We start from the raw sequence: 25,869 nt of genomic DNA, 5'->3' as shown, positions 1-25,869 counted from the left end.
CCCCGGCTCTGGGAGGGGAGCGGGGGCTGGTGGGTTAGAGCAGGGGGGCTGGGAGCCAGGACTCCTGGGTTCTCCCCCGGCTCTGGGAGGGGAGTGGGGGGGCTGGGAGCCCGGACTCCTGGGATCTCCCCCGGCTCTGGGAGGGGAGCGGGGGGGCTGGGAGCCAGGACTCCTGGGTTCTCTCCCCGGCTCTGGGAGGGGAGCGGGGGCTGGTGGGTTAGAGCAGGGGGGCTGGGAGCCAGAACTCCTGGGTTCTCCCCCGGCTCTGGGAGGGGAGTGGGGGGGCTGGGAGCCCGGACTCCTGGGTTCTCTCCCCGGCTCTGGGAGGGGAGTGGGGGCTGGTGGTTAGAGCAGGGGGGGGCTGGGAGCCAGGACTCCTGGGTTCTCTCCCCGGCTCTGGGAGGGGAGCGGGGGCTGGTGGGTTAGAGCAGGGGGGCTGGGAGCCAGGACTCCTGGGTTCTCCCCCGGCTCTGGGAGGGGAGTGGGGGGGCTGGGAGCCCGGACTCCTGGGTTCTCTCCCCGGCTCTGGGAGGGGAGTGGGGGGGCTGGGAGCCCGGACTCCTGGGTTCTCTCCCCGGCTCTGGGAGGGGAGTGGGGGCTGGTGGTTAGAGCAGGGGGGGGCTGGGAGCCAGGACTCCTGGGTTCTCTCCCCGGCTCTGGGAGGGGAGCGGGGGCTGGTGGGTTAGAGCAGGGGGGCTGGGAGCCAGAACTCCTGGGTTCTCCCCCGGCTCTGGGAGGGGAGTGGGGGGGCTGGGAGCCCGGACTCCTGGGTTCTCTCCCCGGCTCTGGGAGGGGAGTGGGGGCTGGTGGTTAGAGCAGGGGGGGGCTGGGAGCCAGGACTCCTGGGTTCTCTCCACGGCTCTGGGAGGGGTGTGGGGGCGGGTAGTTAGAGCAGGGGGAGCTGGGAGCCAGGACTCCTGGGTTCTCTCCCCAGCTCTGGGACGGGGGGGCTGGGATTCTCTGACCTCCCCATCAATCTAGTGCCCGGTTCCACCCCCAGAAGCCCCCTTGCAAGGGGCAGGGCCAGACCCCTCACCCAGGAGCTCCCAGGGGCAAATGGAGCTGCCCCCATGTAAAGATGCCCCCCCCGCCCCCACATCATGGGCCCCAAAGGGTCCAGGCCGCCTCCCCTGCGCCCCACCCCCAACCCTTTGGTGTGCAGACTCCTTGCCACTGTCCCCATTTGCACGCTGCCAGGGAGTGGGTGCACCCACCCCACTGTGTCGTCCCCCCCCCCCCCCCCATCATCATCAGTCTGTCTGGGAGATCGGCCCTTCGGGGGTCCCATTCCTCCCCGCAGGGGGCACAGGGCTGTGGTGTGGGTGGGGGCGGTCTTCTTGCATCCATGCCACCTTGCCAGAAGCTAGTGGTTAGAGCAGGTTCTCCTGGGTTCTCTCCCTGGCTCTGGAAGGTAAGCAGGGGGGGCTGGGAGCTAGGACTGCTATATTCTGAGCCTCTCTCTTAGAAAAGTGGAGACAGAGGTGCTGAAACTGCAGCTGCTAGGGTTGGGGGGGGGGTTGTCAGTAACCCTCCATTTACCCTCACCCCGCCAGGCTGCTGCCCACAGCTGCTTAGGCATTTGAAATGGACCAGGCCTGGGGGCTCTGCAAGCAGGAGAGGCGCCGCAAAATGAGTCTCAAGCAAATGAAGCCCAGACAAGGGTGGAGATGAATTTGAAGGGGGTCCATGGGAGTGAGTCAGAGAGTGGGCAGGGGGTCTCTCTCGCTCTAGCCATGCAGCCCCCTCCTGGAAGAGTTGAGGTCCAATGTCTGACGCTCCTCCATCAGCCACCTGGTGCAGATCCCCTATACTGCTCCCACTAAGGGCGATTCTCAGTTCATTTAACCCCAGAGAACTGAAGCTGCTGAAAACAAACAGGGTCTCCCCCCCCACACAATCACGAGACCCCACTCCCCTCCCAGAGCCAGGAAAAAACCCAGGAGTCCTGCTCCCCACACCCACCACTACACACACCAGTCCCCACTCCCCTCCGTGCATCACAGTATCCCCAGTGGCAGGCAGATCATTAAACACTCGGACACACCAGCAAGTCACACACCTTTAAAAACATCTTTAAATACAAACAATAAAAGATGAAATTGGGCTCAGAACTGGGGATTTCGGGGGGCTGACAGCAGGGGGGATGTAACCTTAATTGGAACAGGTTGGGGATACACACCAAGGTGGGGTTTCCCAGGTGGATTGGGGGGGAACAGCAGGATTCACTGGTTATGAAAATGGGGATCACACCCTTTTTGGGGGGGGTCACAGCCAGGCAAGATGGGAAACATAGTCCATGGATGTACTGTCGTATGTCATACCGATTTCAAGAGGCCCCACCTAACTCCACTCCAAGAGATGCCTCCCTCCCAGCCCCCCCGTCTCAAGAGCAGGGGAAGCCACTCAGAACGAGGCACCATGTGACAAGTAGTTTTGGGGTGCTGCAAAAAGATAAGCACCCCCCCACAGGGCCAGGAGCACCCCCTCCTCTATAACCCTGCAGCCCCCCTGAATTTCACCCAAGCTAAAAGGGGTGATACAGCCACCCCTTGCCCTTTCAGGGGTGTACTGAACTCCATTTCTTACTCTGGAAATGGAGGCACCCTCAAACAGAATGGGGGGGTGAGCTCCAGAAAGAAGATGCTAACCCCCCCAATTTATCCTGAGTCCAACATCCCCACAGCCCATCCCCCAACGTACTAGGAAATACAGAGCAATCCCCTGACCCATAGTCCCCATCCCCCCCAAAAATATGCAGATTTAGAGGGGCTCCCAGCAAACCCCTCCCTCCTCCACAGAAAGGGAAGCAGGCCTATTCAGCGTCGCCTCCAGGGGGAGAATCCAAGAACTGGGGGGACCAGTGGCTGGAATCACATCCTGAGCGCCGGCAAGGGGGGGGCGCGAATTAGCAGCTGCAGCTGCCCCCCCCAAAAGAAACAGAGGGGACCCCCACGTACAAAGCAGCTTCACTGATATTGTCCGTAGCCTGGGTATCCTGGAGGCGTGGGGCTGTCCTTCAGGGACAGCTGACTGGGGTCTTCACCGAACGGGTTAGCTGGGGCGGGGGGGGGGGGGGGGGGGGGAAGAGAAAATTACTAGTGAGAAGGCAGAGATGCGGCCACCTCTGGGCAGGGGAGCTGGGCAACAGCCCCACAACGCCACATGGGGACAGCCTGACCAGCGTAGAAATGATCCACACCCCCCTGCTAGCCCAGCCCTCCCCCCTCCCCCCCAGCGCTCCTCACTCCCGACCCGCAGCCCCCTGCTAGCCCAGCCCTGCCCTCCTCCCCCATAGCGCTCCTCACTCCCGACCCGCAGGCCGCCCCAGCCCAGCCCTGCCCCCCCCCAGCACTCCTCACTTCCGACCCGCAGCCCCCTGCTAGCCCAGCCCTGCCCCCCCCCAGCGTTCCTCACTCCCAACCCACAGCCCCTGCCAGCCAAGCCCCGGGCACTGCTTACAGTTCTGGAATTGCTGTGCCGTGTATCTGGTGAGTAAGATCCCAACTCCTTCTATCAAGGCCAGTAAAATGCCCCCCATCATGGCTGAGCCGACCATGGCTAACGGGCCACCTGGGGAGAAGAAGAGATGAATTAAAGAGTTGGAGCGCCTGGCAGGGGGTGTGAGGAGGCGGGGGCCGGCAGAGGGTGCTGCACAGGACACTCACTGCGGGAGGCGAGCACGGCCCCTGTGAGGGCCCCACTGGTGATAGAGTTCCAGGGATCTTCCTTCCCCCTCATCTTCACCAGGCCGCAGTCGATGGTGGAGAAAAGGCCCCCCCAGACAGCAAAACTACCTGGGGAAAGGAGGGAGCAGCAATTAGATACGCCTTGGCCCCCTCCCCACACTGCCCGCCTCCCCCCGCACACTACACAGCCCCCCTCACCTCCGATCTGCGGCGCTCTGATGCGGATGGCACTGACGCTCCCTTTGAACCGGTGTCGGATGCCCTAGGAGGAAGAGCAGTAGAGGAACAGTGGGGGTGAGATGCCACCCGGCCCCCACCGGGCCCCCTTCTCCCCGTAGCGATCAGGGTCAGCGGGGAGCCACCCCAGCCAGAAGGGCCCAGCGCCATCAGCAAGACGGGAATCAGACCAACAGTATCTGGGGCCTGGGTCCAGCTGGCGACGGAGGGGTGTCAGGGGCTGGACTCACCATGGGGGCGTTTCGGAAGCCCTTGACGGCCTGGAAGACCCCCCCACCGATCATCCCCATGGTGAAGGCGCCGCCGCAGTCGTCCACGATGCGCCATGGGCTGGAGAAGGAAAAGGGAGGTGGTTAGCCAGGTCAGGAGACCCTACAATAAACAAACCCAGGAGCAACCCTACAACAAGCCAAGGGTGGGAACCCTACCATAACAGATCCCTGCCAACCCCTCAAGCGCAACCCCAGGATAGTGCCCCCCGCCGCCCCGGGACAACCCACCCTACGGGAAATAACTCCCCCACCCACGGACCGGCAGCGAGCCAAACCCTACAACAACCCCTCCCAGCCAGCGCCAACCTAGTCTCACACATCCCATCCCGTCCCCTCCCCCGCCATGCCACCAGCGAGAAGAGACCCTACAATAATAATCCCCACCCCCACCCCCGGGAATACCACGTGGTACAAACACACCTTCCATTCTTGTGCTCTTGGTATTTCCCAACCCTCCCTGGGTTAGTGACTTGGTATCTCCCAGCCCATGGAGCCTATGAGAGGACGGGGAGGGGGGGGAGAAGAGAAGGTCCATTCCTTCTGCCCCCCCATGTCTCTCCCCAATGAACTCGCCCGCCCATAGACACCAAAGAGCTGGGACATACCAAGTGACCATGAATAGGGGTGTAAAGGTTCTCGAGAGCCCACCCACCCCTATAATGGTTCCTCCCCCGCGGAGCCGCCCAGACGGGGAAAGGGGCGAAGGACGGGAACGGGCGGATCCATTGCAGGGAGGTTGGCGGGGGGAGGGCTGGGCAAATCCATTCCCGAGAGGGGAGTTGGGTGAATCCATTCCAGGAGAAAGGGGCGATAGGCAAGTCCACCGCGGAGAGGGGTCCCTCCCCCTCCACTGCTCCTCCAATGGACTCGCCCACCCATAGGCTGGCAGCTACCAAGGGACCAAACACGGGGGGGGGGGGGGGAGGCTCCGCTCTGAACCCACCGGTCACCTCCCCCACCTAATGGAGCGGCCCACAGGCCCCTGCCGTGGGGGGGGGGGAGAGACCAATTCCCCTCCCAATGGGCTCGCCCGCCGGGCGGTACCAAGCGCCCCGCGCGGGGGGAGGCGGGCCCCGGCCGCTCACCAGGGCTCCCGGGCATATTCCTCCATGGCTCCAAACGGCGACCGCGCGGTCACGTGGGTGAACCGCTCTGCCCCCTTGTCCCGTCCCTGACGTAGCACCTGACTCCCGCGGCCTCTTATTGGGCAGCTGGGATCACGTGTGTTTGCCCCCCGACACGTCACATACAGGCGCCAGGAGGTTATCCAATCTCTCATTGGTCAGTTGGAGTCACGTGGCGGGGGAGACCCCCTCTTGTCCGGCCCTGCGAGCACGTGAGGAGGGGATTCCGCCTCCCTATTGGCTCTTCTGCGAGCACGTGACGTGTGTTGCCCCTTCTCACAGGCTCCTGGGCCCCACGTGATTATGCGGTCTTCGCTCTGATTGGTTGTGTTTGGGGGCGGGACCCTCTGCTCTGTTCTTCTGATTGGTCAGCGGAAAAGGAGAGCTGGACAGCCCCGCCTTCTTCCCTCCCATTGGCCGGAGCCGGTCACATGGGCCTGGGGGCGGGGGCAAGTTGCCCGCGGGATCAGGTGAGCGAGAGGGGCAGGGGAGGGCCTTGATTGGCTCGAGTGCGTCACGTGCGTGGCTGCAGGGGGGGGGCTCTAGGTGCAGCCTGGAGAGCGGAGGGGCCGGACGGAGACTGGTGGGGGGGACGCCGGGGGGCGGGGCGGGGCGAGCCCGGGGGCAGGCGGGAGGGGCTAAGGGGGGGTCCAGGGGCGGAGGAGGAGGGGGCCCCAGGGGGAGGGGCCGAGGAGGGGGCCCCAGGGGGAGGGGCCGAGGAGGGGGCCCGGGGGGGAGGAGGAGGGGGCCCGGGGGGGGGCCAGGGGGGAGGAGGAGGGGGCCCCAGGGGGGAGGAGGAGGGGGCCCGGGGGGGGGCCAGGGGGGAGGAGGAGGGGGCCCCAGGGGGGAGGAGGAGGGGGCCCGGGGGGGGGCCCAGGGGGAGGGGCCGAGGAGGGGGCCCGGGGGGGGGTCCCAGGGCCGAGGAGGAGCCCCAGGAGGGAGGGGCCGCCCCCCCGGGGGGTGTGGGACGCGGGGGCCCCGCACCCCCCCAGCTGACGCTCCCCCCCCCCCAGGTTCCGCGCTCCAGATGCCGCTGCCGGTGGCGCTTCAGTCCCGCCTGGCCAAGAGAGGCCTCCTCAAGCACGTGGAGCCTGGTGCGTGCGAGACACCCGGGCCTGGGGGCGCCGTGGGGCGGGAGGGCAGAGGGGCGGGGGGGGCGCTCCCCCCCGGCGGGCCAGGCGCTGGGGGGCGGGGCGGGCCGGGCGCTGGGGGGCGGGGTGTGGGGGCGCTGGGGGGCAGGGCAGGGGGGGCTCTCCCCCGGCGGGCCAGGCGCTGGGGGGCGGGGTGTGGGGGCGCTGGGGGGCAGGGCAGGGGGGGCTCTCCCCCGGCGGGCCAGGCGCTGGGGGGCGGGGCGGGCCGGGCGCTGGGGGGCAGGACGGGGGGGGGGGCGCTCTCGCCGGGCGCTGGGGGGCGGGGCGGGCCGGGCACTATGGGACAGGGTTCTGCGCAGTCGGTTCTCTGACCCACGCTGTCCTTAGAGCCCGAGGAGGAGGTCATCGCGGAAGATTACGATGACGACCATGTGGATTACGAAGCCACCAGAATCGAGAACTTGCCGCCCAACTGGTATAAAGTGTTCGACCCCATCTGGTAAGAGAGAGCGTGCCTGTGCGGCGTTATGTGCGGCTGTTCCCCAGCTGCCCCACCCCAGAGCTGACTGCATCTCAGCGTGCTATAACGCCAGGGGAATCAACTCTGTGTCTCCCCCTGCCCTCCAGCGGTCTCCCCTATTACTGGAACATGGAGAATGACCTGGTCTCCTGGCTGTCTCCTAACGACCCCAGCTCCATCATCACCAAAGCAGCGAAGAAGTTGAAAAACAGCCTAGGTAATGGGAGGGGAATGGCGTTAGTTGGGGCAGGGGAAGGGGCTGGGATTCAGGACTCCTGGGCTTCTATCCCAGCGCTGGGCAGGGCATGGGGTCTAGTGGCTTAGACTGGGGCAGCGTGGAGGGGCCCGGACGCCGGGGTTCCGTCAGGAGAAGTCTGTGTGTCTCCCCCAGAGGCTGACGAGAAGCCGGAGCGCCCCTATGAGAAGCCGGAGCGCCCCTATGAGAAGCCGGAGCGCCCCTATGAGAAGCCGGAGCGCCCCTATGAGAAGCCGGAGCGCCCCTATGAGAAGCCGGAGCGCCCCTATGAGAAGCCGGAGCGCGAGGAGGTGAAGGAGCGGCGTTACCATCGCCGGGAAGAGCTGGCGCCGTATCCCAAGAGCAAGAAAAGTGCGTTGGGGGGGGGGGGGGAAGAGATGAGGAGTTGGGGGTGCTGCTGGATCCAAGCCAATGTGGGGGGGGAAGGAGGATGAAGGATGGGGGTGCTCACGGCATCCTGGAGAGGGTGGGGCTGAGCCCAGGGCAGGGTGGCTGTGGGGAGCAGAGACATGGGGGACGAAGAGGGATGAGTGGAGAGGAGAAGGGGGTGAATTAGTACCTGGGGGGAGGGGGGTGTAGCTGGACTTGGGGGGAGGATTTGGGGGAGCACTCAACTGAGCAGGGTCTTCCTCTCCCCCCCCCCCCCCCGCCTTTCCCTCCCCAGGCAGCCGCAAGGACGAGGAGCTGGACCCCATGGACCCCAGCGCCTACTCAGACGCCCCACGGTGAGAGCCTGGTGCCCCTTCTCCCCCCTGGTGTGGCTTGGGGGGTGCTGGAGAGGGAGCGGCAGGGACTGGGTGAGGGAGCAGGGGAGGGGGTTACTGAGGGGAAGGAGTTTGGTGCGATGGTCTGTGTGGGTGGGGTCTAGGTGGGGGAGGAGTCTGGGGCGGTGGGCGGGGCCTACTCAGAGGGCTGTTGCGCTGACATCCCCCCCCCCCCGCAGGGGCACGTGGTCGACAGGGCTGCCGAAGCGCAACGAGGCGAAGACGGGGGCCGACACGACGGCGGCGGGGCCCCTGTTCCAGCAGCGCCCGTACCCCAGCCCCGGCGCCGTGCTGCGGGCCAACGCCGAGGCCTCCCGCGCCAAGCAGCAGGACTGACCCCCGACCCCCCGACCCCCACCTTTGTAATAAACCTGGAGCGATGCAACGGGGACCGACCTGTGTGTGTGCCCGGCCTGCAGGGGGGCTGGGCAGGGGGCACTCTCCCCGGCAGACGGCTGTGGGGAGGGGGCTGGGCAGGGGGCGCTCTCAGGTAGTTCCCTGGGTCCTGGAGCCAGAGGCGGGAGAGAACCCAGGAGTCCTGGCTCCCAGCCCCCCCCTGCTCTGACCCACCAGCCCCCACTCCCCTCCCAGAGCCGGAGAGAGAACCCAGGCGTCCTGCAGCTCTACAGATGACAGGAGACATATGCCATTGTGTCAAACTCCATGTTGGACAATAAATAGAAAAGGCCACAGCGGGGAGTGATAAAAACAGGGGGTTCCACATGGCTGCCCCATAGCCACTGTGTTAGGGGGCGTTAAGACTGAGCGCTCATGCCTGTGTCCTCCCCATAAGCACTGGGGGGCTTGAGCGAGGGGGACTGGCCACGCTGTAAGCGGGCACATCCCCTTCTGGGAGGTAGGAATGGCTGCCTGCCTTTTATGCAAGGGTAAACTGAGGCAGGGTGAATCAGGAAATGGCAGTGAGGTGGAGCTCCCAGATCCCCCCTGCTGTAGACCCCACTCCCCTCCCAGAGCTGGGAGAGAACCCAGGAGTCCTGGCTCCCAGCCCCCCACTATAACCCACCAGCTCCCACTTCCCTCCCAGAGCTTGGGAGAGAACCCAGGAGTCCTGGCTCCCAGCCCTACCCTTCCATTGCATCTCCTACTTCTTTCTGAAAGCTGCTGGCAGGATCCCAGGCTGCCTCAGCCGGCACCATGATGCAGCCACCTCTGGGGCAGGGCGGAGGGGCCCCCTTGCCGAAGCCGGATGCTTGGAGACGTGGCGACCATCGCGCCCCCCCCCCAGTCGCTGCCCAACTCAGGAACCCTTCTCTTTACATGCCAGCCTGCAAGAGAGAAACGGGGATGGTTGGGCTGGGGGAGAACCCAGGTGTCCTGGCTCCCAGCCCCCCTGCTCTAACCCACCAGCCCCCGCTCCCCTCCCAGAGCCGGGGAGAGAACCCAGGAGTCTGGGTTCCCAGCCTCCCACAACCCAGTAGTTCATGCAGCTTACAATGTACCTGGTTTAGTTTTGGGGGGCTGGTCCTGCACATCTGCTTGAGGTGGGGGGTCACAGAATTCTCCCCCCCAAGCCCTGGAGTTCCCCAGCTCCCCCCACATCCTATGACTGCCCCACTGCCCCCTCCCCCAGCAATAGGGGCTCAGGGCTATTAAGAAACTAGCCCCAGCACCCCATTTTCATTGCTAATAGCCAAGAGTACAGGAGACATTTCCCATCCCTGCCCCCCAGGAGCCAGCGAGTCCCCCAGCCTCTGGCTGGATGGAAGGTGCCCCCCCGCCAAGGGGCAGGCCCTATGCCCCATTCTCACCCTTCCCCATAGCCAGGCAGTCCCTGCCCTGGGGCTCCAGCCTCCTGGCCCACCTCTGGGTGCCACTGGGAAAGTCCATTCTCTGTCTTAGTTTCCCCACTGCTGCCACCACGACCTGGCAGTAGGGAATCTCTCTCCCCCTGGCAGGGGGGGCATCGGTGCAGCCCCTGCCCCAGTGGCAGGGGGTGGCTCTGATCACCAGCTGGGGAGGTCTGGGCCCTGCCCATGGGGGTTCCCCAATCTCCGTGGAGGCCCCGGCAGTGCAGACACGGGGGATAATACCACCACTGAACATGGGCGGGGGGGTTTGATGGGCCAGGGGACAGCGTTGGGGTCACCCCCTCCCCACCTTTGGCACTGAGCCCTGGGAGAAGTGGAGGGCTCAGCTTGTGGGGGCCGGGGGGCCCTGCCTGGGGGAGCTGCAGCCCCAGGGTGGGGCTGAGACCTGGCAAACTTACCTCAGGAGCAGAGCCAGCACCCCCTGGAGCCACTGCCCCACCCCCTGAGCCAGCCAGTCCCTGCCCTGGGGCTGGGTGGGAGCCGGCGCCCCCCAGAGGGGACAGGCCCCTGCCCCACTCCCCACCCCCCTGAGCCAGCCAGTCCCTGCCCCATTCCCCGCCCCCTGAGCCAGCCAGTCCCTCCCCTGGGGCCGGATGGGAGCTGGCGCCCCCCAGAGGGGACAGGCCCTGCCCCATTCCCCAGCTGTTAGTAGGGTTAGAGGTCATGCACTAACACGAATCCTAGGACCCCCCCACACACACGTGTTGTCGTCCCCCATCAATCACCAAGCACGCCAGCTAAATAAATACACTCTCTTTATTCCGCGCGCGCGCTCTGCAGACAGGACAGCGGCCGGCAGGGTTACAGGCGTTTAAAAAACCCACCCACCCCCGGTCCGTACAAAATATGTCACCCGGCATCTGTGTCCAGTGTAGTGCCCCCGCGGGAGTGTGTGCCCCACCCCAAACCCAGCCAGCTGGCCCCTTGGCAAAGCAGCGCTCCCCCTGAATTGAACCCAGGAGTCCTGGCTCCCAGCCCCCTGCTCTGAGCCACCAGCCTCCACTCGCCTCCCAGAGCCGGGGAGAGAACCCAGGCGTCCTGGCTGGGACGCAGACCCTAAGCGATAAGCTAGCCCCTTCTCCCAGGGCAGCAGGGCATCAGATGACGGCGCATGCACCATCACAACGCCCCCGGCCCCCACCCTGGTTACCAGGGCTGTGACCTTCATCTAACACCTGGCAGTGGCCACTGGCGGTAGACAGGACACTGGGCTAGATGGACCTTTGGTCTGACCCGGTCCGGCCGTTCTTCTGTTCTAACACCCCCTCAGTCCCCCCCCACACACTCCCTGAGCAGCGGGGCAAGCAGCTTTCCCGCCAGGACAGCACAGGGACCAGCTCCCCACAGCTGGGATGCTGCAGAGTGGGGGGAAACTGAGGCAGAGCCATGAGACCCCCAAACCCCCCCAGGCCAGGAATAGAACCCAGGAGCCCTGGATCCCATACCTGCTCTAACCACTAGACTCCCCTCCCATCCCAGAGCCAGGGAGAGAACCCAGGAGTCCTGGCTCCCAGCCCCCCTTCCCCCCCTCCTCTAACCAGTAGACTCCACTCCCATTCCAGGGCCAGGGAGAGAACCCAGGAGTCCTGGCTCCCAGGCCCCCACCCCTCAATAGCAGCATAGGGTAGAGTGACACAAAATATATCTAGTCATCTCATTTGTCTGAGGTACGGGCCAGCCCCCCCCGGCGTCCATCAGCCGTTGCTCTATGGAGTCCCTGGGGATAGCCCCCAGCAGCGGCAATGGGGCCAGCCCCCCAGCTGCTGGGAAGGGGTTTGCAGTGGAGTCGGGGGGCGATGCATGTTCACACCGTCTACTCCCCACTGTATGGTACCACAGCATCCTCTGTCCCCACTGCCCCCGGGATCTGCCCGCCCCTCCCGCCGGGGAGATATGGGTTAGTAATTAATGGCTCCCACCCAGCCGAGCCCCAGGTCCGCGTCCTGGAACACCCGGGGGAAACCGAGTCACAGCGTTGCGGGAGGAACTCAGCTGAAATTTACAGACAGCAAGTCCTGACTCCCAGCCCCCCTGCTCTATCCACTAGACCCCATTTCCCCCCCCCCCCCAGCCAGGGAGAGAACCCAGGAGTCCTGGTTCCCAGCACCTGTGCGTGAGACTACTCCGACAAAGGGGGTGCTGTGGGGAGTCCAGGGGGCAGCACTCCCACAGTGCCTGGGCGAATCATCGCCCTTTGGAAGGGTGGTGAGTCCTTCCTCCATGTGCCAGCTTGGTACGGCCGAGCCATTCCTGGGGGCTCCCTCCCACCCCCCATCTTGATGCACCGTCCATCGGGGCTGCTTTGGTATCGTACAAAAATAATCCTCTGGCTCAATCCATTTGGCAACCCCTGCGGCTCGGGGGGGGGGGGGAACCATGGTCTCTTGGGGGGGGTGGAGGTGACCCCCACATAACCTCTCCCCCCTGTAGTGTGCACCTAAATGCCTCTCCTGGGCTGAGCGTCGGGTGTCCGTCATCCTGCCCCAGGAGAGGGGAACAGGGTCTGAAGTGGAGCAGGGCGGGGGACAGATGTGGGGCAGGGGATCCAGAGGGGAGCAGCAGTGGAATGCTTGGAGGGGGTGGAAAAGGGGGACATGCTTCCCCCCAAAGACCTCTCAAGTGAGGGAGACTTGGGGCAGGAGCCAAGGTAGGAGGGGCAGAGAGATGTGGGGGGCAAGGACAGATGGAGGGGGCAGGGGAGACCAGGAGGGGCTCACAGCCCAGGAGAGACCCTCCACCCCACCCCCCTAGCAGGCCTCACTCGACCAGCACTGACTTGGGCAGGTAGCCCGGCTCGCTGGGTTCCTTGCCGAGGGGCGGCGGGGTGGTGGGCTCCTGGCGGGGGCCCAGGGGCGGCCCGGCCTTGGGCAGACTGTACATGTAGACGGCCCCGATGACCAGCCCAGCCCCCAGGGCGAAGGGCGGGTGCAGCCGGAACCCGAAGAGGTACATGGAGGCCACGGTGGAGGCCACGATGGAGAGCGAGGTGGCGAAGCCCTTGAGGATGTTGTCCGCGTACTTCACCACCACGGCCACCAGGAGGCCGCCGAAGGCCTGGTTGAGGACCACGCCCCACACCAGCGGGCTGTAGGCGTGGAAGAAGCCCTGGGCGGCCACGGCCGCCCCCTCGGCCCACCACATGCCCACCAGCCCCAGCAGGGTCCCGAAGATGCCGAGCTGCACGTTGCGGAGCCAGACGGAGGCCGAGCTGCCCTTCAAGATCTTCTCAAAGTAGACGCCGGCGAAGCCCGAGGAGAGGCAGGAGACCACCACGGCGACCAGGCCGACCACGTAGCTCTGGGGGGCCGAGCCCGGGGAGCTCTGCCCACCCGCCTGGCCCTGCTCCACCTGGACGATGGCCACGCCGGCGAACAGCAGCAGCAGCGACAGCCACTGCCGGCGCGACAGGCTCCTGTGGAGCATCAGGACGGAGAAGACGGCCGTGGTCAAGATCTTCAGCTGGTAGGTGACCTGCGGGGCGGCGGGCAGGCAGGTCAGAACCGCGGGGGGCCAGGCTGGCATCCCCTCCTGACTGCCCCCAGCCTCACATGGGACCCCCCACCCCAGTATCCCCGGGCATACCGACGGGCCCATCAAGCCCGGCGTCGGGGCTGGGGTCCCACCTGGAAGGTGGCTGCCGGCAGGTTGGAGATGGCGACGTACTGGAGGTTGTTCTGCAGCGTGTAGATCAGCGAGGGCACCGCCAGCTTCAGCGTGTCCATGTACTGCAGCACCACGGCGTCGTACAGGAACAGGGCGAACTGCTTCACGTTGCCTGCGGGCAGAGAGAGCGCGCTGGGGACGGCTCACCGGTCTGCCTGGCGCCCACCCAGCCCGGCCCGCCTGGCCCCCCGTGGCGCCCGGACTGCCCAGCCCCCCACGGTGCCCACCCAGCCCGGCCCGCCCAGCACCCCGCAGCGCCCACCCGGCTCGGACTGCCCAGCCCCCCCGTGGCGCCCGGACCGCCCAGCCCCCCACGGTGCCCACCCAGCCCAGACCACCTAGCCCCCCGCGGCGCCCGCCAGGCTCGGACTGCCCAGCCCCCCCGTGGCGGCCGGACCGCCCAGCCCAGGCCACCTAGCCCCCCGCGGCGCCCGCCCAGCTCGGACCGCCCAGCCCCCCCGTGGCACCCGGCCCGTGGCGCCCGGCCCGCCCAGCCCCCCGTGACGCCCGCCCAGCTCGGACTGCCCAGCCCCCCCGCGGCGCCCGGACCGCCCAGCCCCCCACGGTGCCCACCCAGCCCAGACTGCCTAGCCCCCCGTGGCGCCCGCCCGGCTCGGACTGCCCAGCCCCCCCCCCGTGGTGCCCGGACCGCCCAGCCCCCCACAGTGCCCACCCAGCCCAGACCGCCTAGCCCCCCGTGGCGCCCGGACCGTCCAGCCCCCCACGGTGCCCACCCAGCCCAGACCGCCTAGCCCCCCGCAGCGCCCACCCGGCTCGGACTGCCCAGCCCCCCCGTGGCGCCCGCCCGGCTCGGACTGCCTAGCCCCCCCGTGGCGCCCGCCCGGCTCGGACTGCCTAGCCCCCCGCGGCGCCCGGGCCAGACTGCCAGCGGATGGCTTACCTATCTGCCCAGCTCCCCACAGCACCTGGCCTAGACTACCAGGGGAAAGCGCCCCCTGCCCTGCCCTGCCCCCCCTACCTCGTTTCTGGATGAAGATGAGCAGCAGGCAGGTGGCTCCCTTGAGAAGTTCAGCCATCACCACGGCCGTGGTGGCGAAGAAGCGCTCCCCGGGCAGGGTTCGCACGTAGCGGATGCTCAGGATGAGGGAGGCGTTCTGGACCACTAGCACCGCCAGGCTGATGTACTTCAACCGACGGTTCCCTGCGGGACAGAGACGGGTCAGACCCAGGGCCCAGCCCGCCTGGCGTCCCCCTCCCCAGATCAGACCCAGGGCCCAGCCCGCCTGGCATCCCCCACCCTCCATCAGACCCAGGGCCCAGCCCGCCTGGCGTCCCCCACCCTGCATCAAACCCAGGGCCCAGCCCGCCTGGCGTCCCCCTCCCCAGATCAGACCCAGGGCCCAGCCCGCCTGGCATCCCCCACCCTGCATCAGACCCAGGGCCCAGCCCGCCTGGCGTCCCCCCCCTGCATCAGACCCAGGGCCCAGCCCGCCTGGCGTCCCCCCCTTTCCCCATCAGACCCAGGGCCAAGCCCGCCTGGCGTCCATCCCCCCTGGCATCAGACCCAGGGCCCAGCCCGCCTGGCGTCCGTCCCCCCTGCATCAGACCCAGGGCCCAGCCCGCCTGGCGTCCCCCTCCCCAGATCAGACCCAGGGCCCAGCCCGCCTGGCATCCCCCACCCTCCATCAGACCCAGGGCCCAGCCCGCCTGGCGTCCCCCACCCTGCATCAGACCCAGGGCCCAGCCCGCCTGGCGTCCCCCTCCCCAGATCAGACCCAGGGCCCAGCCCGCCTGGCATCCCCCACCCTGCATCAGACCCAGGGCCCAGCCCGCCTGGCGTCCCCCCCCTGCATCAGACCCAGGGCCCAGCCCGCCTGGCGTCCCCCCCCTGCATCAGACCCAGGGCCCAGCCCGCCTGGCGTCCCCCCCTTTCCCCATCAGACCCAGGGCCAAGCCCGCCTGGCGTCCATCCCCCCTGGCATCAGACCCAGGGCCCAGCCCGCCTGGCGTCCGTCCCCCCTGCATCAGACCCAGGGCCCAGCCCGCCTGGCGTCCCCCTCCCCAGATCAGACCCCCCATGGCCTTCCACACACACCCCTTCCCTGCAACGCTGCACCCAGCCAATCCCCCAATGCCAAAATCCTGCGACGCCCCCTTGCACACTGATCTAATGCACATGCTGAAGGCAGGCTTCCCCCTCCCCGGCCCCACCACACGCAGGATGCATTCAGGGGGCTTGCGGCACTGAGATGCAGCCACTTCTGGGGCGGGGCAGCTGGGGAACAGCTGCACATAACGCTGCACAGGGATGGCTCGTCCTCTCCCTCGGGTGGTTCAAAACTTCCTCAATCACTGCCTGGCCAGTTTATCCCCATTTCTTCTTGAGCTGGGGTTGTCGCTTAGCGTCAGTAGCTCTTCCCCTGGTGCTTCATCCCCACCCCTCATCAGCCCGTGTTTTCGGCTCAACTAGACCCGCTCCTGCAGCCGCCCATGGCGAGATCAGCTCGCTGCTCCCCTGATGAGCCCTCCTCTGCCCCCCTCTTTTTCCTCGGATGCAGGCTGGCCACAACAGAACACAGGCGTCCGGAGGAGGCCCTCGTCCCATGGCGTTAATATGTCCCAGTCTCGTCTGGAGACACACCGGGCCTTTCCCCACAGCTCAGGCCTTTCTCCTCCTGTTCACAGATGATGAGCTCCCCACTCAGCAGCCAAAGACGTTCTAATGAAACAAAAGACGGGGCTTTCTGCCCGTTGTCTGGCCAGGCCCTAACACCACAGAAATCTGCATGGCGTCGACCGGAATCGAAAGAATCCACGCCGAGCACAGTGGAAGTTTGATTGTAGACCCTACCATAATAGAAACTGTCAACCACCACCAAAGATTTGCGCCCATCGGGGCAGGGGCCAAATAGCTCTCGGGAGCTGGGAGACAAGGATTTCTCTGGTCGGAGGCAGGACACCGGGTAGGTGGGCCCATGATCCGATCTAGATGTTGCTTCCCAGCGTGATCGATCGCCGCTAATTTCAACTCCTGAGTCCCGGAAGAAAGACTGGCACCGAGACGGGCAGCACTTCAGGTGCCCAGGGGGGGATTTGGCATCAACTGAAGGGAACCAGATGCAGTAAAGTGACTGGCTTCCTGCTGCAGCCGGCTAAGCAAACACACACCTGTCCGGAGTCAAACCAGGAAATACGATAAAAGGGTGGGGAATTTCCCTCCCTTGACCACATTCCAATCCAAGGAACGGTCAGGCCGGCCCAGTGCTACCGTGAGGGGGAAATCCGGCAGACTACGCCGGGAATGGCTCACACGACACAGACGCAGCTGCCTCTGGGGTGGAGCAGCTGCGGAACAGCTACCCGTAACGGCACCTCCGAGTGGGGAGAAAAGCAGGAAATCCCACTCCCGCCCCATCTCTCTCTCCATCCCCCCCCTTGTGCAACCCGCCCTGCTCATCATGGGGGCCAGAGCTCCTCTTTGTACACCAGACACCCCCCTTGCGTATGTCCAACCCCACACGCTCCCCCTTCAGCAGCAGCAATTCCCTGGTCTTCCCTACTGCACCCCGCCCCACACCCAGACCCACTGCAGCCTCCCTCCCACGCTGTCCCAGGGTCTAAACCAACCCCCCCGTTTGTAGGGTCTGCCCCCCCCGGGCTCCCCTCCCCACTTCCCCGTGTCCATGCGCCCCCCCCGGTTCCTCAGTGTCCCCCCTCCCTGCAGTGTCTGTCATCCCCGGAAACTGCCCCCCCCCAGCAGCCGCTCCCCCATCAACCCCCTGCCCCCGGCATCTCCCCACTGCAGCATGAGCCACAACCCCCCCCCGCAACGCCGCCCTCCCCCCAGGGACCCCCCAGGCATCTACCCCCCCCCCCCCCCCGTGGCGTTGGCTTCCCCCCACCCGCACCAGTGTCTGCACCCGCCAATCACAGCTAGACCCGCCCCCCCCGCCCACGTGCCCCCCATGTCCACTTCCCTGCTGCTCCTTAACCCCGCCACTGGCACCGGCCCCCCGCTGCGCCCCCCCCTTCTCCTTGGGATCCGCCCCCCCCCGGGCCCCCAACCCCCCCCGGGGCCCCCCGCCACCTGCCCCCCCAGAGCCTCCCCGCCCCGCCCCGCCCCGGGTCTCACCCCCCGCGGCCGCCTGGTCCCCGCCGCCTCCGGCCCCGCCAGCCGCTGCCATGGTGGCAACTGCCCGGCAACCCCCGGACCCCGCCCCGCCGCCACTTCCGCATCCCCGCTTCCGCTTCCGCCCCACCGCGAGAGGCGGGGCTAGAGCGGAGCCCGAGTGGGGGGGACCATAGAGAGCGGGGAGGGGGCTGGCTAGAGCGGAGCCCGAGTGGGGGGGGACCATAGAGAGCGGGGAGGGGGCTGGCTAGAGCGGAGCCCGAGTGGGGGGGACCATAGAGAGCGGGGAGGGGGCTGGCTAGAGCGGAGCCTGAGTGGGGGGGACCATGGAGAGCGGGGAGGGCTGGCTAGAGCGGAGCCTGAGTGGGGGGGACCATAGAGAGCGTGGGGGGGGGGGGGGGCTGGCTAGAGCAGATCCCCACTGGGGGCACTATAGCGTGCAGGGATGGCTGGTGGTGGTTAGAGCGGGGGTGCTGGGAGCCAGGACTCCTGGGTTCTCTCCCTGGCTTGGGGAGGGGAGCGGGGGCTGGTGGTTAGAGCAGGGGGGGCTGGGAGCCAGGACTCCTGGGTTCTCTCCCTGGCTCTGGGAGGGGAGCGGGGGCTGGTGGTGGTTAGAGCGGGGGTGCTGGGAGCCAGGACTCCTGGGTTCTCTCCCTGGCTTGGGGAGGGGAGTGGGGGCTGGTGGGTTAGAGCAGGGGGGCTGGGAGCCAGGACTCCTGGGTTCTCTCCCTGGCTTGGGGAGGGGAGTGGGGGCTGGTGGTTAGAGCAGGGGGGGCTGGGAGCCAGGACTCCTGGGTTCTCTCCCCAGCTCTGGGAGGGGAGTGGGGGCTGGGAGCCAGGACTCCTGGGTTCTCTCCCTGGCTTGGGGAGGGGAGTGGGGGCTGGTAGGTTACGGAGCCCCCCCTGCTCTCTATGGTCCCCCCACTCGGCCAGCGCAAACTCCTGGTTTCCAGCCCCAGAGCTCACACCCCTGTGGCAGTGAACCGTCCCCCAAGCTCCCCTCCAGCCACCCAGCTCCTTGGTTCGGCTTCTCACACGACACGTCTCAGGGGCTACGCCGGCCAAGAAGTCTCTCAGGGGAGGCCATTTTGCTTCTGGGCACCACAGGGTGTAAAAGTGGCCGGCCCGGTAGGCTATAGGGGACAGGCCCCATGTCCCAGCCCCCCCAGCTAGCCCGTCCCCAGCCTGAGGCTAGATGGGAACCGGCACCCCCTAGAGGGGACAGGCCCCTGCCCCATTCCCCATCCCCTTTGAAGCCCCTGTGGGGAGTGGGAAGCGTGTGGCTGGGGTGGGGACATGAAACGCTGGCAGGTGTTGGGGGGCGCGGTTGTTGTCACAGCTGGTGTGCACAGGGGAAGGTAGGTAAATATCGGGCTGACGTAAGTGACACATGGTAAATGTGTGTGTCACTGCTGGATCCGGGAGTGCTGGCTGGAGCTACACCTTTAGTGTGGGACAGGGCCTGGGAGCTGGGATGCCTGGGTTCTCTCCCCGGCTCTGCGAGGGGACTGGGGTCTGAAGGGTTAGAGCTGGGGCAGGGCTGGGAGCCAGGACTCCTGGGTTCCCACCTCCCCATAGTGAGAGGAATCACTGACTCTACAAGGATTTCCTGGATAAAGATAAAACCTCTTTTATTTAAATAGATTTTTCTTCCTCTCAATCCTGTACAGAATTGGTCTGAATGTCACGCTGGCACCGGGGTCCCCTGCATCGGGGCCCGTTAAGCAGCTTAGATAAGATACCTCAGTCTCAACCCAGCAAGCCACACCTTAGGGAGCATGGGAGGGGCTGGAAATGGGGGGGCTAGAGCCCCCCCAAGCCTCATCCCCCCCTCATGGGCTGGTACTGAGGGGAGCCCAGCTCACGCCAATACACAAGTATTTACACATACAGAGACACGGCTGATCCTCGACAGGGACCAGAATCCAAACCTCTAGCGGGGGAGGGGAGGAAACTGGGAGTCAGGACTTCTGGGTTCTTTCCCCAGTTCTGGGAGGGGAGTTGGGTCTAGTGGTTAGAAGGGGGGGGGGGGAAGCTGGGAGCCAGGACTCCTGGGTTCTCTCCCCAGCTCTAGACACCTGTAAAACCAGGTCAACTCTGATCTCAGCTGGCCACAGGCCCAGCTGCCCGAGGCTGAAGTGTTCCCCATGGGGGTGGGTCCCCATCCTGGCAGAGAGACACGGGGTAAATCCAAGTCTTTCAGCAGCTGCTGTTGCCAGCGGTGCCCCTAGGGGGCGCCGGGTTCTGTGGCTCCTCCTCCGGCTGGAACTGGGGATCAGGCTGCAGCCAGGGGTGTTGGAGAAGCTGCTCCAGCGTGGGTCGGTCTGAGGGCTCTGGGGACAGGCACCATCGGATCACATCCTGGCAGCCTAGGGGGAACGAGCAAGGAGGTTAGAGAGAACCCAGGAGTCCTGGCTCCCAGACCCCACCCAACTGATCATTTTGGACATCCAGAGAAATTAAAAAAAAAAAGGGGGGGGGGGGGGGAGTGTGAAAGAATGAAAAGAGATGTGTCAGGGTGCAGTACCACAGGGGGCCACAGGGGACAGCGCTGGGCATAGGGGGGCAGCGCTGGGCATGGGGGGCAGGAGGGGGCCAGTGAGGGCACTGCTGGGTACAGGGGGGCAGTGTGCTGGGCATAGGGGGGCAGGAAGGGGCCAGCAGGGGCAGTGTTGGGCATAGGGGGCAGCGCTGGGCACAGGGGGGCAGGAGGAGGCCAGCAGGGGGCACAGGGGGGCAACGTTGGGCGCAGGGGGACAGAGGGGGGCAGCGGGGCCAGCGCTGGGCACGGGGGGGCAGGAGGGAGTCAGCGGGGGGCGCTCACCCTCAGGCAGGGGCTCCGGGAAGTGGAGCCGTGCGGCCAGGATCTCCTCGTCGCGCTGGAAGGGGACGTCACCGCAGGCCATGTCGTAGAGCAGGACCCCCAGGGACCAGACGGCGGCCGGCAGCACGTGGTATTGCTGCAGCCCTACCCACTCCGGCGGGCTGTACACACGGGTGCCTGGAGGGGGCGCAGGGGTAAGCGGTGCTGCCTCCCAGAGCCGGGAGAGAACCCAGGCGTCCGGGCTCCCAGCTCTACCCACCACACCCCTCCCAGAGCCGGGAGAGAACCCAGGCGTCCGGGCTCCCAGCTCTACCCACCACTCCCCACCCCCCTCCCAGAGGTGGGGAGAGAACCCAGGCATCCGGGCCCCTCACCGTCAAACTCCGTGTAGACCGTGTCCCGCAGGAGGGCACCGGAGCCGAAGTCGATGAGCTGGAGGTGGCCGGTGCGCAGCTCCACCAGGATGTTCTCGTCTTTGATGTCCCGATGTGCCACCCCCCGGGCGTGGCAGTGCCGCACGGCCTCCAGCACCTGGCGGAAGAAGCGCCGGCACTGCCCCTCGGCCAGGGGCCCCCGCTCCGTCACGTAGTCGAAGAGATCCTGGCAGGGCTCGGGCCGCTCCAGCACCAGGAGGAACCCCTCGGGGGTCTCGTACCAGTCCAGCAGGCGGATCACGCCCCGGTGCCCGCCCCTGGCGCACACCCGCTTCATCAGCATCACCTCCTGGGGCACTCGGAGCCCACTGGGCTGTGGGGAGAGAGGAGGGGGAGAGTGAGGCTGGGCCTCACACTGCAGAGCCGGGGAGAGAACCCAGGAGTCCTGGCTCCCAGCCCCTCTGCTCTAACCACCAGCCCCCACTCCCCTCCCAGAGCTGGGGAGAGAACCCAGGAGTCCTGGCTCCCAGCCCCCCGCCCCCCCGCTCTAACCCACCAGCCCCCACTCCCCTCCCAGAGCGGGGAGAGAACCCAGGAGTCCTGGCAGTCATGGCCGGGTGCTGGGGGTGCCGTGCTGCAGGGGGCAGTAGAGGTTGCAGTGATTTCTAGGATAAAGCACCTTCAGCCCATAGACCCACCCGCTTTAATTGGACCCAATCGAAAAGGAGGAGACAGGGTTAATTTGCATAAACCCTGGTCCCAAGGATCAAAGCGCCGTTTGGAGGACCCTGGTGGGAATTTGCTGAGCTCAGCTCCTCGTTCACCTCCCCAGGCCTGCAGTGGGGACGCAGACTGCTCGTGTGTCACCACGTGGAGCTTTCCAGGGGGGAAGCAATTAACCGGCGAGAGCACCCTGAGCTAACGAGCGGAGTGTCGGAATTAGCTCTCCCCTCCCCCACATCCAATCACTGCCTCACGCCCCTCCCCACGAAACGTACCAGCTTGGACCAGTGCGCGACTTTGTTCTTCGCGATGTGTTTGATGGCAACCTGCAGAGAGACACAGACAGAGCTCAGGCCCCTGCCCCATTCCCTGCCCCCCAACTCAGACAGTCCCTGCCCTGGGGCTGGGTGAGATCCAGCGCCCCCCAGAGGGGACAGGCCCCTGCCCCATTCCCCGCCCCCAACTCAGACAGTCCCTGCCCTGGGGCTGGGTGAGATCCAGCGCCCCCCAGAGGGGACAGGCCCCTGCCCCATTCCCTGCCCCCCAACTCACAGTCCCTGCCCTGGGGCTGGGTGAGATCCAGCGCCCCCCAGAGGGGACAGGCCCCTGCCCCATTCCCCACCCCCCAACTCAGACAGTCCCTGCCCTGGGGCTGGGTGAGATCCAGCGCCCCCCAGAGGGGACAGGCCCCTGCCCCATTCCCCGCCCCCAACTCAGACAGTCCCTGCCCTGGGGCTGGGTGAGATCCAGCGCCCCCCAGAGGGGACAGGCCCCTGCCCCATTCCCTGCCCCCCAACTCAGACAGTCCCTGCCCTGGGGCCGGATGGGAGCCGGCACCCCCCAGAGGGGACAGGCCCCTGCCCCATTCCCTGCCCCCCAACTCAGACAGTCCCTGCCCTGGGGCTGATGGGAGCCGGCGCCCCCCAGAGGGGACAGGCCCCTGCCCCATTCCCTGCCCCCCGGGGCCAGCCAGTTCTCTCACCTGCAGTCCATCAGCCAGCCGGTGACCAGAGTAGACCGTCCCGAAGCCGCCCTTGCCCAGGAGCCGCCCCAGCTGATACACGGCGTCGAAGGCGTCTTTGTCCTTCCCTGCGGCAGGGCAGAGAGTTACTGGCACGGAAAATAGAACCCAGGAGTCCGGGCTCCCAGACCCCCCCTGCTCTGACCACCAGCCCCCACTCCCCTCCCAGAGCCGGGGAGAGAACCCAGGCGTCCGGGCTCCCAGCCCCCCCCCGCTCTAACCAATAGGCCCCACTCCCCTCCCCGAGCCGGGTGCCCCCCGGGAATGAAATGGGAGACGCGGCAGGGGCAGTTCTGCGGAGGGGGAGCCTGGCGGTTGGGGCCAGCGGGGGGGGGGGGTGAAGGGACCCCAGAGAGACCTGGGGGATGATATGGGGGAGAGGAGCCCCCCCAGCACCCCGACCGACACAGCCAGCGAGGGTGAAAGGGACCGGAGAGAAATGGGCAGTGGGGAGGGCTCAGGGCCGGGTCTCACCTCCCGGCAGTGGGGCAAGAGCCGGGGCAGTGGGGCAGGGGCCGTGGGGCAGGAGAAGGGGAGGGAGGAAGGGAGGGGCAGTGGGGCAGGAGCCGTGGGGCAGGGAGGGGCAGTGGGGCAGGAGGAAGGAAGGGGGCAGTGGGGCAGGAGAAGAAGAGGAGGGGCAGTGGGGAGATGCCGTGGGGCAGGGAGGGGCAGTGAGGCAGGAGCCGTGGGGCAGGAGAAGGGGAGGGAACAGTGGGGAGATGCCATGGGGCAGGGAGGGGCAGTGGGGCAGGAGAAGGGGAGGGAACAGTGGGGAGATGCCATGGGGCACGGAGGGGCAGTGGGGCAGGGGCCATGGGGTAGGAGAAGGGAGGGCGGAAGGGAGGGGCAGTGGGGCAGGAGCCGTGGGGCAGGGAGGGGCAGTGGGGCAGGGGCCATGGGGCAGGAGCAGGGAGGGAGGAAGGGAGGGGCAGTGGGGCAGGAGAAGGGGAGGGAACAGTGGGGAGATGCCGTGGGGCAGGGAGGGGCAGTGGGGCACGGGCCATGGGGCAGGAGAAGGGAGGGAGGAAGGGAGGGGCAGTGGGGCAGGAGCCGTGGGGCAGGGAGGGGCAGTGGGGCAGGGGCCATGGGGCAGGAGAAGGGGAGGGAACAGTGGGGCAGGAGCCGTGGGGCAGGGAGGGGCAGTGGGGCAGGGGCCATGGGGCAGGAGAAGGGGAGGGAACAGTGGGGAGATGCCGTGGGGCAGGGAGGGGCAGTGGGGCAGGGGCCATGGGGCAGGAGAAGGGGAGGGAACAGTGGGGCAGGAGCCGTGGGGCAGGGAGGGGCAGTGGGGCAGGGGCCATGGGGCAGAAGAAGGGGAGGGAACAGTGGGGAGATGCCGTGGGGCAGGGAGGGGCAGTGGGGCAGGGGCCATGGGGCAGGAGAAGGGGAGGGAACAGTGGGGCAGGAGCCGTGGGGCAGGGAGGGGCAGTGGGGCAGGGGCCATGGGGCAGGAGAAGGGGAGGGAACAGTGGGGAGATGCCGTGGGGCAGGGAGGGGCAGTGGGGCAGGGGCCATGGGGCAGGAGAAGGGGAGGGAACAGTGGGGCAGGAGCCGTGGGGCAGGGAGGGGCAGTGGGGCAGGGGCCACGGGGCAGAAGAAGGGGAGGGAACAGTGGGGAGATGCCGTGGGGCAGGGAGGGGCAGTGGGGCAGGGGCCATGGGGCAGGAGAAGGGGAGGGAACAGTGGGGCAGGAGCCGTGGGGCAGGGAGGGGCAGTGGGGCAGGGGCCATGGGGCAGGAGAAGGGGAGGGAACAGTGGGGAGATGCCGTGAGGCAGGGAGGGGCAGTGGGGCAGGGGCCATGGGGCAGGAGAAGGGGAGGGAACAGTGGGGCAGGAGCCGTGGGGCAGGGAGGGGCAGTGGGGCAGGGGCCATGGGGCAGGAGAAGGGGAGGGAACAGTGGGGAGATGCCGTGGGGCAGGGAGGGGCAGTGGGGCAGGGGCCATGGGGCAAGAGAAGGGGAGGGAACAGTGGGGCAGGAGCCGTGGGGCAGGGAGGGGCAGTGGGGCAGGGGCCATGGGGCAGAAGAAGGGGAGGGAACAGTGGGGAGATGCCGTGGGGCAGGGAGGGGCAGTGGGGCAGGGGCCATGGGGCAGGAGAAGGGGAGGGAACAGTGGGGAGATGCCGTGGGGCAGGGAGGGGCAGTGGGGCAGGGGCCATGGGGCAGGAGAAGGGGAGGGAACAGTGGGGAGATGCCGTGGGGCAGGGAGGGGCAGTGGGGCAGGGGCCATGGGGCAGGAGAAGGGGAGGGAACAGTGGGGAGATGCCGTGGGGCAGGGAGGGGCAGTGGGGCACGGGCCATGGGGCAGGAGGAGGAAGGGAGGGGCCGTGGGGCAGGAGAACGGGGCCGGCTCTCACCTCTGGGGCCGCCGCGCCCCTCCACGCCCGCGGGCCGCATCCCCGCCCGTCCCCGCAGCCTCGGACCCGCCGCGCCGCGAACTCAGCTCGGGACAGACTCGCGCCGCGCCGTGCGGCTCCCTCGCTACAACCCCGCCGCCAGCCAATCAGCGCCGGGCTCGTTTGCATGGCCCCGCCCCGGGATGCGCTGCGGGCGGGGTGGGATGTTGAGGTGATTTTCCAGGAATCGGGGCGCTGGGAGACCGGGGGGGGGGCGGAAGCGGAGCCGCAGCGTTTGCTGGGAACTCGGTCAGCGGCAACCAGCCGCCGCCGCCGCGCCTCGCCCCTCACCCTCAGCGAGAAGTGAGCCCCGCTTCCAGACCTGCTGGGGACAGGGAACCCAGGCGTCCGAGCACCCAGCCAGCCCCTCCTTGCTCCAACCACCCTCCCAGAGCCGGGGAGAGAACCCAGGAGTCCTGGCTCCCAGGCCCCCCTGTTCTAACCACCAGCCCCCCCTCCCCTCCCACGGCCGGGGAGAGAACCCAGGAGTCCTGGCTCCCAGCCCCCCCTACTCTAACCACCAGCCCCCACTCCCCTCCCAGAGCCGGGGAGAGAACCCAGGAGTCCTGGCTCCCAGCCCCCCTGCTCTAACCACCAGCCCCCACTCCCCTCCCAGAGCCGGGGAGAACCCAGGCGTCCGGCTGCCCGGGGGCTGTTAGTCCTTCCAGCGTCCAGTCCCCGCGAAGGCCAGAGCTCGGCCCCTGCGCTGGGGCGGGTAAAGGCAGCGCCGAGCCGGCGGAACCGCCCGTCACTGGTCCGAGCCGCCCGTCTTCATCCGCCCAGCGCTGCCGGTGCCTGCCGGGGCCCCTCACTCCCGACCCGCTGGCCCTGCCGCCCCTGCCCCCCCAGCTCTGCCGGTGCCCCTCACTCCCGACCCCCTCTCCCAGCCCCCGCCGGTGCCCCTCACTCCCGACCCCCTCTCCCAGCCCCCGCCGGTGCCCCTCACTCCCGACCCCCTCTCCCAGCCCCCGCCGGTGCCCCTCACTCCCGACCCCCTGCC

The 25,869-nt window shown here is 67.3% G+C and overlaps 4 protein-coding genes across 6 annotated transcripts; 1 reads left to right on the top strand and 3 right to left on the bottom strand.

Moving 5' to 3' along the window:
- Nucleotides 1–2,046: 2,046 nt before the first annotated feature.
- Nucleotides 2,047–5,373, bottom strand: TIMM17B (translocase of inner mitochondrial membrane 17B). 2 transcript variants are annotated; one of them, XM_054014763.1, is made up of 6 exons: nucleotides 5,281–5,373; nucleotides 4,154–4,253; nucleotides 3,885–3,948; nucleotides 3,666–3,794; nucleotides 3,460–3,570; nucleotides 2,047–3,055 (listed from the first exon to the last, which is right to left on the bottom strand). In XM_054014763.1, exons 1-6 carry the CDS (start codon nucleotides 5,304–5,306, stop codon nucleotides 2,967–2,969), a joined length of 519 nt encoding a protein of 172 aa, XP_053870738.1. In that variant the 5' UTR covers nucleotides 5,307–5,373; the 3' UTR covers nucleotides 2,047–2,966. The 2 variants fall into 2 exon arrangements, with proteins under 2 accessions (XP_053870738.1, XP_053870739.1); XM_054014764.1 differs by lacking the exon at nucleotides 5,281–5,373 and adding an exon at nucleotides 4,616–4,710.
- Nucleotides 5,374–5,819: 446 nt separating this feature from the next.
- PQBP1 (polyglutamine binding protein 1) lies at nucleotides 5,820–8,335 on the top strand. Of its 2 annotated transcripts, none has more exons than XM_054014762.1 (7): nucleotides 5,820–5,837; nucleotides 6,333–6,413; nucleotides 6,798–6,909; nucleotides 7,038–7,147; nucleotides 7,322–7,537; nucleotides 7,851–7,911; nucleotides 8,130–8,335. In XM_054014762.1, the coding sequence occupies exons 2-7, from the start codon at nucleotides 6,347–6,349 to the stop codon at nucleotides 8,284–8,286; spliced, it is 723 nt and encodes a 240-aa protein (XP_053870737.1). In that variant the 5' UTR covers nucleotides 5,820–5,837; nucleotides 6,333–6,346; the 3' UTR covers nucleotides 8,287–8,335. The 2 variants fall into 2 exon arrangements, with proteins under 2 accessions (XP_053870737.1, XP_053870736.1); XM_054014761.1 differs by having other exon boundaries at nucleotides 5,824–5,902.
- Nucleotides 8,336–8,597: 262 nt separating this feature from the next.
- SLC35A2 (solute carrier family 35 member A2) lies at nucleotides 8,598–17,598 on the bottom strand. The gene is made up of 5 exons (XM_054014760.1): nucleotides 17,536–17,598; nucleotides 14,422–14,604; nucleotides 13,403–13,554; nucleotides 12,556–13,250; nucleotides 8,598–9,236 (listed from the first exon to the last, which is right to left on the bottom strand). The coding sequence occupies exons 1-5, from the start codon at nucleotides 17,585–17,587 to the stop codon at nucleotides 9,209–9,211; spliced, it is 1,110 nt and encodes a 369-aa protein (XP_053870735.1). The 5' UTR covers nucleotides 17,588–17,598; the 3' UTR covers nucleotides 8,598–9,208.
- Nucleotides 17,599–19,146: 1,548 nt separating this feature from the next.
- Nucleotides 19,147–25,000, bottom strand: PIM2 (Pim-2 proto-oncogene, serine/threonine kinase). The gene is made up of 6 exons (XM_054014883.1): nucleotides 24,831–25,000; nucleotides 22,436–22,542; nucleotides 21,729–21,779; nucleotides 20,731–21,103; nucleotides 20,357–20,533; nucleotides 19,147–19,901 (listed from the first exon to the last, which is right to left on the bottom strand). The coding sequence occupies exons 1-6, from the start codon at nucleotides 24,868–24,870 to the stop codon at nucleotides 19,732–19,734; spliced, it is 918 nt and encodes a 305-aa protein (XP_053870858.1). The 5' UTR covers nucleotides 24,871–25,000; the 3' UTR covers nucleotides 19,147–19,731.
- Nucleotides 25,001–25,869: the final 869 nt, after the last annotated feature.

This window comes from Malaclemys terrapin, assembly GCF_027887155.1.
Source record: "Malaclemys terrapin pileata isolate rMalTer1 chromosome 20 unlocalized genomic scaffold, rMalTer1.hap1 SUPER_20_unloc_1, whole genome shotgun sequence".
NCBI lineage: Eukaryota > Metazoa > Chordata > Testudines > Emydidae > Malaclemys > Malaclemys terrapin.
This window is presented reverse-complemented; position numbering and strand designations above follow the sequence as displayed.